The sequence below is a fragment of the Thamnophis elegans genome, chromosome 5 (assembly GCF_009769535.1).
Source record: "Thamnophis elegans isolate rThaEle1 chromosome 5, rThaEle1.pri, whole genome shotgun sequence".
NCBI lineage: Eukaryota > Metazoa > Chordata > Lepidosauria > Squamata > Colubridae > Thamnophis > Thamnophis elegans.
Window position 1 is genome coordinate 65,688,608 of NC_045545.1, and position 18,654 is coordinate 65,707,261.

At 38.0% G+C, this 18,654-nt stretch overlaps 1 protein-coding gene across 2 annotated transcripts in view; it reads left to right on the forward strand.

Annotated features, from left to right (window-relative positions):
- CHD6 (chromodomain helicase DNA binding protein 6) overlaps positions 1-18,654 on the forward strand; it is a 115,093-nt gene that overhangs the window by 40,253 nt on the left and 56,186 nt on the right. For both annotated transcript variants that reach the window (XM_032218151.1, XM_032218152.1), the window contains exons 3-5: positions 5,656-5,783; positions 7,578-7,633; positions 17,291-17,808. In XM_032218151.1, coding sequence (XP_032074042.1) covers positions 7,601-7,633; positions 17,291-17,808 — 551 coding nt within the window. In that variant the 5' untranslated portion in view covers positions 5,656-5,783; positions 7,578-7,600. The remainder of the gene's footprint in view (positions 1-5,655; positions 5,784-7,577; positions 7,634-17,290; positions 17,809-18,654) is intronic.

Here is an 18,654-nt window from a genome sequence, read left to right on the forward strand (position 1 = left end):
GGTGAGCGGCGGTCGGGGTTGGGTAGGATGTGTGTATGGTCTGTATGTGTTTTCCAGTTATTGCCTTACATAAGATTATAGCTTTTCCATTTGACCTCAAGGAAACTGGGAGCCAATATGGAAGGATGGTGACTTTAATAAAATTCTCTCAGTCTCTGGACCAATCAGGCTGTGACTTAACCCTGTTGTAGCCCCTCTTGCCTTTGCTGCAGAAAAGAAACATTCAGGTAAGGATCAACGTTCTTTCACATTATACATCAGTGTATAAAACTCTGTAAGATTATAATATAAGCTTTGTTCAAGAATGTGTCATACTTAGGAAATGACAATTAATAAAAGAGAATAGTATAATAGGCAAATGATTTTCAGCAATAGTAATAAAGAAGGACTACCTAGGATAGATTCAATTGATTATTACATTTGTTTGGAAACATTTTTGTTCATATGGGAGGTAGCTTTTTGTCTGAATCACTGCTTGGAAGATTTTGTTGTTTGTTTTATAAAATGCTTAGCCAATTTGTAAGAAATATCTGTATAAAAATATCCTTGAGATATAAAACCATTTCCAAGCAAGTAATCAACCAACCAACCAACCAACCAATCAAACAAACAAAGCTTGTGTGAGAACATTCTCATGTTCATAAGATAACCATTTACAAAATTGAGCAGCCTCATTTGAGATTAAATGGAGAAATTTTATTATTTGGATACTTAAATACAGAGAAAGAATCTCAGCATATCTATTTGTAAAAGCACGGATATGATCAGATGCATGAAATTGGTATCTTGGAAAGTTCTGAAGGCAAGAATAGTAAATAGATAATAAGAGATACTTCACTCTTTATTGTTACTACTTTGCAGATATGTTTTAGCTACTTTTATTAGTAGCTATAATCTGAAAAATGACCATTGTCCATTAATTGACTGCCAGTTATGTAGTAGGAATTATGAATTACATGTATATACAGTATTTCTAGTCATGCTAAAATCCAAATGAGTAGAATTTCAGAGGTGATGCTGTTGCAGCAGATACATTTCTGTGCTGTTTTGCAGCTCAGTGAAGGGTTTCCCAAACAATTTACAGTAAACTAAAAAAAAACAAAACATAAAAGTAATTTAAAACTTTATAAGCATGTAATTGTTAGCTGCTCAGGGTCACTTGGTTGAGATGGACAGCTATAAAAATTGAATGAATAAATAAATATTGAGAACAAACATTCAAGGCAAAGAATATAGGGAATTAGAGATGCCTGAAAACCATGTGAAGTAAAGTCACTAGAAATTTGACTAATCTGAAAGGAATTGTAATATCTGGATTTTTTCCTTGGGAAAGGCCTGTCTTGAGTTGATACATTAAAAAGCAGGGCCTACTTTTGCTAAATAAATAAATAAATAAATAATAAATAAATAAATAAATAAATAAAATTAAATTCTTTTACAAGTTAACAGTTCCAAAAAACGAAGTTGGGAGAAGAAGTATAAGGTGATTAGGGAGATACCAGTCATTCAGAAAAAATAGAGTAAGAAAACTGATTATAGTAAGAAAGGAGATTAAAAGTTGGATTTTGCTTCCAGGTTCTAGGAGGAAAAAGATGATTAGACATTTAATGAAAGGTAATTCTATTTAGTCGCATTGGCTGATATGCAGTATATTTAGTATGTCACTGACTACAAGTCTTAGGAATATTCATAGTAGAATGCTCCTGCTTGTGGGCCTCTTATAAGCATCTCTTTGGCCATCCTGTTGAACAAAAGCATTATTCAAGTGGTGTACATTGATCTTTGCAAATGAACTTTTTTTTTTATAAACCTAGAATTGAGTTCAGGGAAAACCAGTTTTGTGAGTTTGCAGCAGAAACCAGCTATAAACAGTGCTGATTAGTTAGGACTCTGTGAACAAATAACCCCTTCTTTTTGCAATTTTGCAGCTTTTAAAAACCAGTGTAGGTTCTTTTTAAAAATAATAATAATAATAAAGTTGATGCATTAGAATTTAACTGCATAAGTGTCCACTAATATTTTTTTTAAATCACCGAACAGTAGGCAGGAGGAACAATACTTAAAGCTGAAGCCAAATTTTACATTTACAGTTTTCTGCCAATTGTTTGGCAGAGTTTTGAGATAGTTATATTTGCCTCATGTGGTGGAGTTACCACTTTTTATTATTAGCATACAGCTTGAATACCTTTGTTTTCATGTTAGAGCTACCTATTCTTTGTAGTCATTCATTTGAAGCTTCATGTTATAATTTTGAATGGGTTCAAATATAGGTTACTTGCAGCTTAATAGAAGACCACATGCTTTGTATGCAGAAAGTCTTGAATTCAAATCCTGAAATTAGTTGAAAAAGAACAAGTCGCAACAAGAAAAAGCTGTGGAACAAAAGGGCCCCAGTCTAAGTCATTTTGATGCCTGTGGCAGAACACTATATTCCACTCATTTATCTAACTCTGTAAATCAAATTGTGTAGTACCTAAAACCAGCCTTGCTATTTGGATACATTTATTAAAAATCCCTATTTCAGCTTTCCACGTTCAGTGTATGAAAAAAAGCAGCCTTCTACCTCCAGCTATTCAGTGTGTTATACATGAGTCACAATTGCACTTGCCCTTTTTGAACAAATAAAATGCCAATTAAATTCTCTATTTTGGGCATTATTGAACTTTTAAATTATCTGCATAGACATGGTAGTTCCACATTTCCAACAGAAACTGTTTTGAAAGAAAGAAGCCCAGAATAGTAATCATGCATATATTTTTAGAGTAAAATATAATTTATGTAGTCAAAAGAGATTTTAATTTTCCTCAGTGAATTTGCAAACTGTTCTCTCATTCATTGCACATGTTTCAGAAATAGCTGATAATCAACTGATTGTTATACTATTTTTGTTTTCTACATTGCAGGACTTTTATATATATTTTGCTTTGCTTTCGTAACAATTGTAAACATTTGTATACATGGGTATATTTTTTACATGGAGTTTAAAAAAAGTGTGCTCTGGATCTTATTTGTAATCAAAATATTTTATCCAATTGACTCCATTAGGTCTTTGGTAGTAGTGAAAAAAAACCCACATCTGCTTGATCCAATAAAAGGTTCATGGGTGGCAGAATTTTCTTGTATTTTGAGATTTGTAAGAGGTACTTGAATGGTTTATAATGGCTCTTTGTCCAAGTTTGCTTTTTACCTTATGGAGCCATTACATTTGAGTCTCTAAAATAAGATGCCAGACTTCTATATAATGCTGAATTACTTTTCTTGATCTGCAAGTGTTTCTGAGTTCATGCTGTTCTGTGAATATTGTAACCTTGCATCAGCTTGATTTTTAAGAGAGAGTAGTTTCAAGAGAGAGATTTATTCCAGGAAACTGAGAAAATAACGCTCCTGTTCCAGAAAGGTTGTTCCTAAATTTGGTGTCTCCACCTTTCTTTAGCTTTCTTGAGATACTACTTCCATTGCTAGTTGCCCATTCTCAAATTAAAATGGCAGTAACAAATCCCAAATTATGTTTGCATGGTGGAATTTGACCTGTGCAAAAGCACCACTAATTAATTGCCATGCTATCCTTGTGAAGTTGTGTGTTGCACGGCTTTTGCCACAATAGTAAACCACTATGAATCAAGAAAGCAGAAGGCACAAAACATTTTCAGTACTAATGGGAAAAACCCAACCCAGCCAATCTGGAGGACAAAACGCATTTCTGTGTAGGCAATCGGCTGATTTTAGAGGATTTGTTATTTTTTCAGAAGCAGTAATCACTTGCAAATAATAATAGTTTACTAATTATTACTAATTAATTACTACGAATACTCATAATTTTTACTAATAAATTGGCACAGTGGTTATAGTGGAGTACTGTAGGCTACTTCTGCTGCCACCTGTCTGCAATCTGGCAGCTCATATCCCACCAGGCCCAAGGTTGACTCAGTCTTCCATCCTTCCGAGGTGGGTAAAATGAGGACCTAGATTGTTGGGGCAATATGCTGACTCTGTAAACTGCTTAGGGAAGGCTATAAAAACCCTGTGAAGTGGTATATAAGTCCAAGTGTTATTGCTATTGCTACTTAGGGATTATCTACGCAGATTTGCAGGCTAGGTTAAAAAAAATAAAATTAGAATAAAACTAAGAAATCATTTGCAATGTGTAGGCCAGGGATGGCGAACCTTTTTGGGCTCCTGTGCCAAAAGTGGGGGGAGCGCAAGGAGGTCATACGTGGGTGTGCCATACCCATAATGCTATTTGTGCAATCCCCCCATGCGCATGAATTTGCACGCACACCCTACGCATGCGCATGGAGCCCTCCTTTGGCCCTCGATAGACCCGTTTTCGTCCTCCCTGGGCTCCAGATTTCAAGGAGTATGGGGAGGGCAAAAACAGACTTCCCCACCCTCCCAAGGCTCTTTGCTGTCTCCTGGATTGCACTGGGGGCAACTGAACAGCCTGCTCTTGGAAATGAAGGCTGTGGCTGATGGGCTTGGCCCTGGGCTCTTGCTCCACCAGCCCAGGAGATGAAGCTCAGGGAGGAATATAACGGCCGTTTTGGAAGAAATAGACCCAGCACCTTCCACTTACATCCACAGCAGCCGCGCCTGACACTCCCCGCCACCTTTGGAGGCAATAGAGGAAACCACTCCTCTTGGTGGGGTAGCCGAGCTGGCCCGTGCTGGGCCCCAAGCCTTGCGACCACCCCACCCAGCACACAGTCTCTATTGCGGCCTGTGAAGGCCAATGCTTTGGCCAGTTGACACCCTGGGAGACCCATTTCCTGGCTCCAAGTTCCCGACCTGGGTTATGGGGCAACCCCTCGGCATTATCCTCCGCTCCCTACAATGCTGTCGCCACTACCGCCTCTGCCAGGCGTATTGACTACGACCATGCTGCCTCCTCAGATCCTAGTAGTCATTCCGCGCCTGTTCTATCAGATGCACCAGAAGCATCTGCAATCAGTGTCTGCCCAGCCTACCTCCCCCACGGCAGCTTTCCTTCTGGCTGCTCCAGCATCCCAGCCAGAAGCAGTACTGTGACAGCTGCCAGGGGCTAGGGGGCGGCAATGGCAAGGACGGGCAAGGGCTTCCATCCCTCCACCCTGAGCGGGCTACTTGCATGGCTCCAGCCCACAACTCTGATAAGGATCCGCGGTTTAGAGCACTGCCGCTTCCAGCCGGGATATATTCTGCCAGGCCCTCGGTGGCGTCTTTATACAGGTAGCTTGCCTCCCCTGCCAGCAGCTCCTCCAGCGTCCCGGCTTGAAGCAGCAGCGGAGCAGTCGCTGTTACCAAGGGCGAAGGAGTTGCGGTGGCGAGAACGGGTGACCGCCACCCCTTTGTCCCTTCCCCACCATCTGGCTGCTGCACCCGAACCCGGAAAAGCAACTGGTGATGGCCCCGCATGCCAGGAGAAATGGCTCTGCGTGCCACTTCTGGCACACGTGCCAGAGGTTTGCCATCTCGGGTCTAGGCTCTTTTTTGGTCAGCTGTGATGAAACATTTTGTCTTTGGAATAAGACAGATTTGATTTGTCACTGATTTCAACATCATTTCACATGTAAATGTCCTTTTTATATATATATTTAGAGATGCTGTTGCGATAACTCTCCTCTCTTGTCTTTATTGTAATAGGAAAGAAATAATGAGATTATTTTATGTCTCTTGTAGGATACTGAAATAAAAATGGAGGAGATCTTACTCTGAAGTGTTCGCATTCTTTGGTTTCCAATTTTTGAACTGAACAAGTTCCTTCATTCCTCTCCTCAAACAAAGGCAATGTATTGCTCCTGGAAAAGGCAAGTGCATTTCTTTTTGTGCTGCTAGGGTGGATGGAAAATAGTCTCTTGCTGTGCTTTGATTGGGTTTTGTCTTCATATTTTCTAATTCTTTTTTCAAATTAAAAGCTATCCACTGGACTAATTTCGCTGTTTGGGGGGTAGCAATCAGCATGGATTATTATCAATCCAGAATCTTGTTTGTTGATTTATGGATTCAGCAGCTCAAGGCAGGGTACACGTGTTCCCTTTTCCCCACAATAGTACTATCAGATAGATTGGGAAACAACAATCATGCTATGGATGAGCATAGCCTTAAATATGTGTCTCCCAAGTGCGGGTCCAATACTTAACCATTATACCACACTGAAGCTACAGTTTCAGCAACTTGTTTTTTGGGAATCTGCCTGTCTGATCTGTGCAAACATAAGAAAACCCCATGCATTCTTATTTTCTCTGCTGGACCTGAATGTCTGTATTGTGCTTGTAATACCTGTATTAAGGGTGTTTCCTGCTGCTTAATCTTTATATGAATAATCTTAATGTTACAACCATAAAATCAAAAATACTATACTGCAAATATGAGGCTCTACAAACTAAAAATTCTTCACTTATAAGTATTCTGAAAACTCAAACTCTAAAAGACATGAATATACTCATCAAAGCTGAGCCAATGAATCAGAGCAATAGGAAAGTTTCTGGATTTTAAAATGCAAGCCAAAATTTATCATAATCACCAACAGTGCATAATAACTAAAGCTAAACAAACTGATCAAAACCAACATTGATGTGTATATGTGCTCTGTGTATGATCTTTTATTTTGTTGATATTTAGCTTCCGTATACATTCAAAAATGTAAACAATTTAAGTGTCATGAAATTGCTTAATTACTTGCGAGATAGGAGCTCTGTACATTTGCTCCCAGTACATAACAGGTAGATTCTGATTGGGGAAAGGGCTCCTCGGGGAAAGCAGAAGCTAACCTTTGTATGACTTTTATATTTAGCCCTTTCTTTTAAGAGAATCCTCTTTCATCTGAATTCCTCCAATGTAGTGGATTTTAACATCCAGATCTGTATTCCAACTCATCAGTCATAGTAGAGGAATTAGGAATTCTGTACATGCTTATTTATTTTTGTCCCTCATTTCCATAGAAGAGCACTAGAGGTGACATATCCTTATGGGTAACAATGTTTTCATCAGGAATAATAAATTATGGTAATTTGAATACCTTAGCAACTGAAAAGGTATTGCATTTATTTATAAACTAGAGCTGTTTGTCAATATCTTTGACACTGTACAGTAGTGTTATCTTGTATTCAGCAACTTATTTATAGTGCATTCCCAATTATATCTCTTCAGCAGTAAGCATTTCTACATTTAATAGGGTTTGTTGCTCAACAAATGTGGTTAGGACATAGCTGTATTTTTGCTTGTTTGTTTGTTTTTAAAAAACCACAATTCTGCTTTTACTCCAGTGCATAAAGCATTGTTCTCTTTCTCCAGATGAACCTGCCCCATCAGTAAAAGGAATAAATTGGATTTCTATAACTGAAAAAAAACAAGCCACAATATTGTCCTTTGATATTTTAAAAGCTAATAAGTTCCTTAAAAGGTTATGTCACATTAAACTAGCAAATCTTTTAAGGTGTCACAGGAACTTTGTTATTTATGTTCTAGAAGCTCATCTTTCATGGATAATATTTTTATTAAGTGAACAGTAGAACGTTTGAAAGTGCATGATATAAAAAGACTTCCCAGACTGATCTTCTGTGTTTGAATTTGTAGAATGAGTTTTGTTTTATATTTTGCAGAAATAATATATACCACAAAATTGATGATCATGAAAATACAGAAGAAAGAAAAACAGGTTGGTAAATTTCACTTTTTGCAAAAATTGATATGTGCAACATTCCTTGGTATATTATGGTTCAGTAGTTAGTTCCATAATTTCTACTTGCATAGGAGAGAAAAAGAAATACAGGTAGTCCTTGAATTATGACTAGTCACTTAATGATATTTCTAGTTATTATGATCTTGGAAAAAACGACGACCTATACTCACACATATGACCATCATACCATCCCCATGGTCACTTGATTGCAGTTTGGGTGCTTAGCTTCCAGCTTACATTTTTAGTTGGTTGTATCATCCTGTAGGCCCATGATCACGATTTGAAACCTTTTTGCCAATTTCCAGCAAAAAAAATGTCCATTAGGGAAGTTACATGCACTTAATGAACATGTGATTTACTTAAAGACCATAGTCAAAGTTGTCGTAAAATTAGGTGTGACATGATATCAATGATTTAACGATGGAACTTCCATAAATAAGTTGTACCTGTACCTCTCTATTTGTTTGAATAAAAAAAATCAAGAGGGTGGCTTGATGGTGTGATTCTTGCTCTTGGAAACTGTAATATGTCTAATTGAACCTGAGTTTCTTGTGAATAGAAATTATATGATTATTTTTCCTAAGATAGAATTTGAGGAGTTTGGAATGTGCCTTTGAGCTTCAGAGAAGCATTGAGTCAACCCCATGATTTGCTGCTACTAATCTTCAAAGCTCAATGTAGGACGCAGGAGGACTGCATTCCTTGTTAAATAGGATGGACATACATGTACCTTCCTTCCCAAATGCATGATGTGGGTATGTTTATTTGTCAATTAGCAGGATACTACTGAATGCTATGGGGAAAAATTCCCTTGAATCTCCTTTCTTAGTGATGTTGCTTTCATTCTTTGGCAGCCAACCATTGAGTTTGTTTCCAAGATAAAGGCAGCAGTGACTGTAAGAAATAGAAGGGGAAGAGGAAGTTAAATGTTCCATGAAGGCCACAGATTAACCCCCTATGTTCTTTCTCTACAGTTTGTTTAATAAATTGCCAAGCAATCCAAATAATAGCAGAGAAACTGCTTTATGTCATGTAGCAGATTGTAGCAAATGTATTTTGAAGGAGAATCTGTATTGCTGCCCTTTGTGAGTGTTTCCTTTTATGCATTAGAGCAGTTGTACTAAGATTTATGTTTTACCTTGGAAGTCTATTTTTCCTGTAAAATACTGAAGCCTTGGATAGATCTGTATTTATATCACCTCCTTTTCTTTGGTAATAATTTCTAGTGAAGTGACTTGGAGCATACATTGATGAGCTGTGAAATATATCTAATCCAAACTGCATTATTCTGGAAGGAGAGAGGAAGCATGTTAAAAATGTTACCACAGATGGAAAATATTTGTGCTTTACCATGTGCAGTAGTCTATTACTTTCCAGTCCTTTGTCTTTTCATGTCCCTATTTAACTTTGTAAAATGTCCTTTGGGTACCTTTTTCATCAGAGGTTTAGATGAAAGGGCCTAGAGATATAGCTCACCTTGTCATACAAATGTGTAGATTTATGATTTTTAATAATTTTTAACTTAGTGTTTTTATTTACTCTGTTTTTATGTATTGAGAGTTAGCATGATAGCGCTATAATGGTGGCATATTGGGTTAGAAAACAACATTGGGCTCTCTGGTTTGATTCTGAACAATCAAAATAGATTTGATGCCCTGTTTACTCTGTTCGGAATATAGATTGGTGCTTACAGTGTTTAGTATCAAAAAGTGGCAAGTAAATATATTTATTTGTCTGTTATCAATGTCTGTCCTAGCAAGGGCTAGTTTTAAACATTTGTTGTTTTCTTTCTTTCACCTTTTTCTAGAAGTGGATGAAAGAAGGGATGGCTTAAAGAAACTTAGGGTAAGAAGTCCCTAGATAGAATTAGCATATTAATTTAAAAACATTGAATTAACTCTCTTGGACTACATTATAAATCTCTAAATAATAAATAAATAAATAAATAAATAAACTCCTTATATGGTTAAAATCTCAAGACTTGTTTCCCCAGAAATATAGAAATAGAAGCTGATGACTATAGACATCCTGATACGTTTACATATATTTTGGATTTTTTATTCTAATTTGCAAACGTGACAACGACATTCAGATTCATGTTGTGTTGCCCAATATTTAGATACGGCAGGAGACATTTTTCTGAAACAGCAGTGGAAGCAAATATAAGACAATAAGGTTGATTTGAACAGCTTATGTTAGCATTGAAGATGCAAACTGCTTTTTAAATCAAGAAGAGTTTCTTACTTTAAAACTTAAGTAAATAAAATAAAAAACAAAACTCTACCTGCGGATTGGTTGTCTTCTTCATATGCATGTTCTTCTTTTTCCAAGTTAGCTATACAAATTGCTGTTGGTGAAAGACATGTAGAAAAAAAAGCTGAATGATAACTCAGCATCCTTTCTCCCTTGATATGTACAGTGTTAAACCTACAAGTTAAATATCTGTTGGGATTGCATGGTACTCCATGGCCTGTGGTAAGCCAGTCATATTTCTGTTATGAATGGTGGATTAATTACATTTTAGTGACCTCTTTTGAAGTGCTTTTCAAAACTGCCTAAGGAGCTCTATCTACTTTGCAAATACACAGGCAAATGGTTAAAGAAGTAGGTCACATTTTTGAAGTCTACTTATCTTGACAGTTTGCCTTTAAAGTGCAGTACTCGAACAGTGTTTACACAGTTTTAGATGGGAAGCACAGATCTTTGGTCCTACTATGGATGCTTTTGAATTCCTGATAACATCCTCTACAAACTGAACTGTTGTATATATTTTGCATCAGTAATGGCACATAGGTTCTTTGCTTAAACAGAACATTGTTTCAGAATATTCTAAGCTGACAGTCCTCTTATTAACATGTTAATTTGAAATAATAGCTTCTTCAACAAATATAATATTAAGTATATGAAGACCTGTTCTTGTAGTCAAGTTGGAATATTTATAATCAATATCAAAGTCCCCATAAGAAAGAGAAAGGAGAAGGAGAAAAAAGAAAAAAAATACTAGTTAATCATTAATAATGTTAGCTTATCATATTCTAACTAAGTGCTCTGGACTAATTAGTCTCTCTCAGCCCCATCCATCTCACAGGGTTGCTGTTGTGGGGAAAGTAGGAGGAGGAAGGAGTATTATGTATGTTCACCACCTTGAATTACCTATAAAGAAATAAAGGCGGAATACAAAAAATCCAATCAATCAATAAAAATCCCATAGATAAATTGCATACTGCATTTGAAGAGACATTTGGATGTTATTGAAATCGGAAAGCACTAATAATTTTAGTGGCTTCTAACTACATTAGGTAGTACGTTAGTACATGCTAGGAAGAATAGTGGTTCAGCATTTATAATTCTACTCCTGGCATCTTTATTTTTTCCTTCCTGAAGGAAGTCTGAAATACTGTATATACTCGAGTATAAGCCTAGTTTTTCAGCCCACTTTTGGGGCTGAAAAAAGCCGCCTCGGCTTATACTCGAGTCAGTGAAAAATTTGCCCGAAATGGAGGAGAAAAAGGGGCGGGGCCATGCCGCTGGGTGACACTCGTGAATGGCCCAGTGCCCCTGAGTTTCCCCTCCCTCTGTGTCAGTTTGCCGCGCAGCGCGCACCGCACCATCCCCCCTCCTCACGTTCTAATGTAATGCAGGGCTGTCTTACGATTCCCCTTCCTCCCCCTCCTGCCGCTCTGCAACGATGTCCCACCTCCTCCTTGTTATGGCAAGCAGCCACATAGCGATGTCCCACCTCCTCTGGTACAGTGATCCAATGATAGGAATCACTGTGCCGTGTGTCATAGGAGGCGGGACATCGCTCCCGCGGCTGCACGGGACATCATCATCACAGCGGGACATCAGCATCATGAGGTGAGTGAAGTATTTCATTGAATACACCGCTAGTTTACTGTTTTTCTTTGAAATAAATATTCAAAAACATTATTGGTATCTATTTTTATTTTTGAAATTTACCGGTAGCTGCTGCATTTCCCACCCTAGGCTTATACTCGAGTCAATAACTTTTCCAGTTTTTTGTGGTAAAATTAGGTGCCTCGGCTTATATTCGGGTCGGCCTATACTCGAGTATATACGGTACTTTGGAATGTGAGTCAGTTTTATAGAATCTGATTGTTAACAAATCTCTGTAGTGATATAAATGTGAGCAGATTTGCCACAATTGGGTGTTTTTTTGTTTGTTTATACAAACACATTTACAAAAAAATTCACATGCTGCTTACGTAGAAAAGCATTTATACAATATAAGAGCCATGATGGCGCAGTGGTTAGAATGCAGTACTGCAGGCTACTTTTGCTGACTGCTGGCTGACTGAAATTTGATAGATCTAATCTCACCAGGCTCAAGGTTGACTCAGCCTTTCATCCTTCTGAAGTCGGTAAAATGAGGATCCAGATTATTAGGGGCAATATGCTGACTCTGTAAATTGCTTAGAGAGGGCTGTAAAAGCACTGTGAAGCGGTATATAAGTCCAAGTGTTATTGCTATTGCTACTTAGGGATTATCTATGCAGATTTGCAAGGTAGTTTAAAAAAATTAAAATTAGAATAAAACTAAGTGATATTGCTATTGCTATATCTAGAACAGAAAATGAACAAGCATAGAAGCGGTAAAACAGAGAAAGAACTGCAGTAGTATATAAAACAAAACTTTTAATTACACATTTTGTTAACTTGTAATCATTTTTATATTCATAAGATCTTAAGGAAAATATTTAAAGGACTATAATTTTTAGATATGGCATAACCTTATTATTAAACTTTTATGATGCTCAACTCTGTCATGACTAAACAGCAAGCAGTATGAGACTGAGCCGTACAAAAGCAATTTATGCATGCAATCATGGATTGATTGATTATATGCCTTCAAGTCATTTTCGACTCTTAACGTCCACATAGATTTTTCTCTATGATGAACAATTATGTATGCTGCTATAGAAATAGATTTAACTAAATAAAATTTATTTCTCAATAGCATTGTGCTGTTTTAAATTAATTCAGCCATTAATTTGTCTTTTAGATTACTGATGACCATATACAATCATGTAAAATTAACCAAAAATAGCTTTTCCTAAATCAAGGAGAATTAATAATGCAACAGGAACTCAATAATTGTGACTTGGTAAGAATTATACAAATACATATTCATAAGGTAACCTATAAGCACAGAAGTAACTTATTATGAACATGTGCAGGAATATTCTTACTCTGACTTTTAATAGAAATAAAGTGAGCAGTCTTGTAATATGTTAGATTATTTGTTTATTGGAGCCACTAATGCAGTAACTGAATTGATTTTTTTATTTGAACTGAATGGAAATAGCTTTCAAAATTACAAATAAGAATTCAGATAATATTTCTTGTAGGTATACAGGAATATAAACAATGTTCTGCTGCATTGGACTCCTAGTCCATTAAATTCAGCATTATGTTCTGACAGAGGCCAACCAATAGTACAAGGAAGCCCACTAGTCTCCAACAAGTAGCCTTCAATCACACTGCCATCAAGGCCTATAGCTGTCATTTTCATAAGAGCACACGAGCTCTACAACGGTGTCAAGATAGGGTTAGGGTTGAGGATTGATCATTGAGGATTATTATTTTTGTGGTTTGTGGCAAAATGAGCAAAATGTTTAGACTAGATTTGAAATTTTTATTCATCTATCGAGTCCTTCCCAAGACCCAGGATAGGCCAATGTTGATATCTGATATTGTTATAGGTATCATTGCAGGATGTAAGCTGTTCCTAGAAAGGTGTCTTTTGCAATACACTGATGGTGAATTTTCAATGCCAATGGTGTTCATTGGCTCCAGTTTTTTTGAGATTGCACCCAGGGACCTATTACTATTGGTACTACCTTTGCTTTTTTTTGCCACAGTCATTCTATTTCTATTTGCTGGTCTTTGTATTTTGTTTTATCTTCTCCATTCTTTATCTTCAATTCGGCTGTCTCCTGGTATTGCCATATCCTCTATCCAGACTTTTTTTTTTTTGCCTTTCTTATCAACAATCATTAAGTCTGGGGTGTTATGTTGCAGGTGTGTCGTCAGTTTGAATAAGTCCCAGAGCAATTTTAATATCTTCATTTTCTATAACTTTCTGTAGTTTATGGTCCTACCAGTTCTTGCTTGCAGGCAAATGACATTTCTTGCAGATCTTCCAGTTTTGCTACTTTGTCATGCAGCTAACTGGGTGGTCCACTGTTTCTTCAGCTTCCCCGCTGAGGCAGTACTTGCTGTGTTTGCTATCTTCTTAATTCTGGCTTCGTATGCATTTGTTCTTAAGGCTTGGTTTTGTGCAGCCAGAATTAGCCCCTCTGCCTTTTTTCCCAACATTTCTGCTGTTAGCCATTGCCAGGTCTTGTTATTATTTATTTTGCCTGCTATTTTTTGAATGTACTGGTCATGTAATGCTTTGTCCTTCTATGTCTCTTTTCTCCATTTGGTTTTTCTTGTAGACCAGTTTGGCCTCTCTAGTACTCAATAAGCCGTCCTGGTATACTAGCTTCAGGACATCTTTTTCACTATTCTTCAGATATTCTTCCAATGCCCTTTTTTTCATAAAAAAAGCAAAGTGTGTGTAATATGTATGTATATATGTGTGTATATTATCACAATTATATATACACACACATATATATTGTGCGCGCGCACATACACACAGTATATGCTTGTCACAAATTGCATTCCTTTTAGTGTTGTCATGAAAGGGAACAAAATGTGATCTTCCTGTTTGCTGTGTCATTTAATATTGTTCTTATGAATTTCTTACCTTATTGCTGCCCGCAGAGCATACTCCCAGAGCGTACAAACATAGAACGTACTCCTAGAGCGGCAACTGCCGGAAGACTCGGCATCCTACCACCATGCTTTTGAAACCACAGAAAAAGCCATGTGGCGGGTGGTGGCAGCAAGCAGTGGAGATGCCCTGGCTCTGCAGGGAGAGTTAGGCAAGGGCATTGTGAGCCTGGGAGTCGCGTAAGTGGGGAGCGGAAAAGCTGCTCGCACAACCCCTCACTCCAGCCATGCAGAGCCCCATTCACTGACCATGGGGCATTCCGAAGGTGCCGAGCTGCTGGAGCCTGAGGGTGGCGAACAGGTGCTCTCGCGGCTTGACAATACCCTAGGTCAGTGAATAGCACTGTGCCCGGCTGGAAAGGCGGGTTGCTGGGTGGCTGCTCGTGAGTGTGGTCACCTCATGTCTGCTGTGTTGCTGCTGCGACAGTGCAACACAGCCGCTTGACCCTGAGGCTGTGTCCGGCTCTACGGGAGCCCGCTCACAAGAGAGCAGTCGCCTGGCAACCCTCCTCTCCAGCTGGACACATCGCTGCTGACTGGCCTAGCGGTATACCGAAGGCGCCAAGCAACATGAGCGCCTTTGCCCCCCACCTCATTCCCGTGGCTTGGCACCTTTGGGATACCGCTAGGTCGGCGAGTGGTCCTCTGCCAGGCCAGAGGGGGGGATTGTCCAGGGGGCTTATTTTCAGGGGGGCTTATATTTTTGGGCACCCGAAAAATGTGGCATGGCCTTAGTTTCAGGACATGTCGTATTTTCAGGGAAACACGGTAGCAACCATTCATTTAGCAATCATTCAAAGTTAGAATGTTGTAAAAAAAACAGCTTTGTGACCAATCATTGCATTTATGACCAGCATAGTATTCTGTAGCATGAGATAACTGTTAATAACAGATAACTAGGTCAGTGAATGGTGCTGTGCCCAGCTGGAAATGGGGGTTGCTGGATGGCTGCTCGTGAGTGTGGTCACCTCATGGCTGCTGTGTTGCTGTTGCAACAGCGCAACACAGCCATTCGACCCTGAGGCTGTGCCCGGCTCTTCGGGAGCCCACTCGCAAGAGAGCAACCGCCTGGCAACCAAAAACAATAAGCCCTCCCCTGATAATAAGGCCCAAGCTATATTTTGTGGGTCAAAATAAAATAAGACCCTGGCTTATTTTCAGGGAAACACTGTATATGGGGAGTGAGTAAGTGAGGATACAGAATATCAAAGTTGGAAGTGACCTTGGAGATCTTCTAGTCCAATTCTCTGATAAAGCAGGAGACTGTATGCAATTCTGGACAAATGGCTGTCCAATCTCTTCTTAAAAACATCCAGCAGTGGAGAACCTACAACTTCCGGAGGCAAGCCATTCTATTGGTTAATTGTCCTCACTGTCAGGAAACTTCTCCTTAGTTCTGGGTTGGATCTCTCCTTGCTAAGTTTCCATCTGTTACTTCTTGTCCTGCTCACAGGTGTTTATCCTAAACCCATCTTTAGGGAACTTCTCTGTAGCCCAGCTTATAAGAATAATCTTGATTTCAATGAGATTTTTGTTCACATTTTTTAAAATTAAATTCTTAAATTGAAAGCCAACATTTTTCAGTGCTTATATATAAACAAAGGAGAAGACTACATTCTCCACAGAATGTGTGTCAAAACTGATGCATTCAGTTTCCAAATAAAAGCAAAGGTGCTAATGACAAAACTGATAATCACATATGCTGAAACAGACACAGAAATCTGCCAAATACGACATCTTCACAAACAAATTATTGCTTTAAAGTGGCTCTTAATTTAGCTACATTGAGATAGTAATTTATCTTCTTTTTCTTATGTAACATTGCAACCACTTAGATTGACCACTTTGACCAGATTGTAAAAGGTTTTATAGATTCAGGTCATACAGTTCCTTGACACAGCTTACAAAAGCAACACAGCGATTGGGAAAAGGTATCAATCATCACAAGTATGAATCAATGTTGAAATTCTTCTGAAATGTAGTAGCATTGGTTAAAATGTAGGGTACTGTGTTTTAAGATATTGATAGTGGATGAGCCATGTCTTTTACCATAATACCAAATTTATGTTTTAGATTTTGCTTAATGCTTCTTACACATAGTGATACTGAATGGATTTTTGAAGTTCTTGCTAATATTGAAGCAGGATGGAGGATGGAAATAGGTTAACAATAAATATGCACATTTCTATTCTTGCATTTACGACCTTTGCAAGTCTCTAAAGCAAAGGAAAGTTGAAGTAAAATTATAAGCCCAGTTGCAATTTCACTTGGTGACTACTTTGCTTAACTGCCAGTTCCAATTGTGATTGCTAAATGAGGATTTTGTTTATGGGCATAACTTGTAGCCTTTCATTAAATTCTAGATGCTATTCCTCTATCATTGTAAATGGGCAATAGGTTTCATCATATATAATATCTTCCAGTGTTTAATTAGAATCCTGAATTGGGCAATTCATAAACTTTTTAATATGCAAGTAACCCCGATTCTTTTTCAGAAGAATCTGGCATACATGTTTATTAGTTCCTGTTGTGAAGCAGTTAAAGCAGTTGAGAAATGGATTTTATTCTCCAACATCCTCATCTCACACAAATTTTAGAATTAGACGAAATAGTGAGCTAAGTATCTGACATTGGGACGTATACTCCAGAATTAAGTACTGAAGCGTTCCATTGCCATATTTCAAAAAAATATTTGTGAAGCAGATTTTTGAAAAATAATATGTTTCCTTTACTTCATTATATGCTCCCATAAAGAATGTCTCTGCATAAACTGCTAAATAATTCTATTTAAAATGATATTTCTTTCTCTCCTTTTTTAATATATATATATAGCTGCCAAATTTTAAAGTATTGACTCATTCCCCAATGTCTGATGACTCCATCACCTTTGAATGCAAGCCACGGTCCCCTTTTGATGGAAGTCCAGATCAGGAAGATTTGAGTGACTTGCTGACAATCTCTGACTTGGCCAGTGTGAGCCTGGCCCATAAGGACCATCAAAATGTGCTGTCCGTGGAGGTACCCAGTGAGATTGTGCAGAATATGATAACCTGCCATAATGGGATGCAGGACGATGGGGTTGGGGGTACTGGGGTAAAAAAGAAACGAAAGAAAAAAGAGCTGGGGCAGCAAGAGCTGGGCAATGAGAGAGAAGTAAAACCAAAGAGGAAAAGAGAACCTAAGGAACCAAAAGATCCCCAAAAGCCCAAGGAGCCCAAAAAGCCCAAGGAGCCCAAGCAGGAAGGGGCCAAGAAACTCAGGAAGCCTCGGGAGCCTAAAGCCCCAAAGGAGTCCAAAGAGAAGAAGAACATCTTAGAGACTTCCTCCAAAGCCAAGCCCAAGAAATCCAGGTTGGTTGCTCTGCATGCTTTTATGTGTCAAATTGCTCATTTAGCTGCTTATCTGGCAGTAGTTTTCTTATAGTGGACTTTGAACGTGATGAGTCTTTACCGTTGCAACTGAGTTTATCCTAGAAGAGCATTAGTGCAACTTGAATTAAGCTTGTAGAGGAAATTATGTTGGGGCATTTTTCTTTTCTTTTGGGAGAGTTTCCAGAATTCCAGTGCCTGGGGAAATTCTTCCAGAGGATAATTGAATAGAGAAACTCTTCCATGATACATACATATATAGATATAAATAAGGAACCTTTTGAAATACAGTAGATATGAGTTATAATGCAATGTTATAAGGTTATGTCATGCATTTTCATATTATATTTCTATACTGCTAGAATATATATTTGCAGTGCATGTTGCAGGATCTGAATATTAGCATATGAGTACTGTTCACAAAATTCATAGATACTACTACAATTATATTAATTGTTGAGAATCTGGAATCATATAACTCCACTTTTGATGTAGCTATTAAAGCCTCTTTTATGTTTTTCTCCCTGTGAGAGTGATTAAATGGAATTTTAATAGAATTATGGTACTTGTTTTCAACTTCATTTCTTCTAAGTTGCTCATTTAGTTAGTCACAATGCAATGGAAATTGTTTGTGATGATGGCTTGTTCATTGTTAGTTGGGAAAAAAATCTGATTGACTCTGCTTGTGGATGTCCATGGAGGGCAAGACGTACAATCATCTGTGTGGTGATGTTAGCATGCAAATGAATGCTATGATTTAATTGCACGAGATCGCAACACTGAAGTAAATAAAATACACATGCATGATGATATCATTGAATGTGTGCA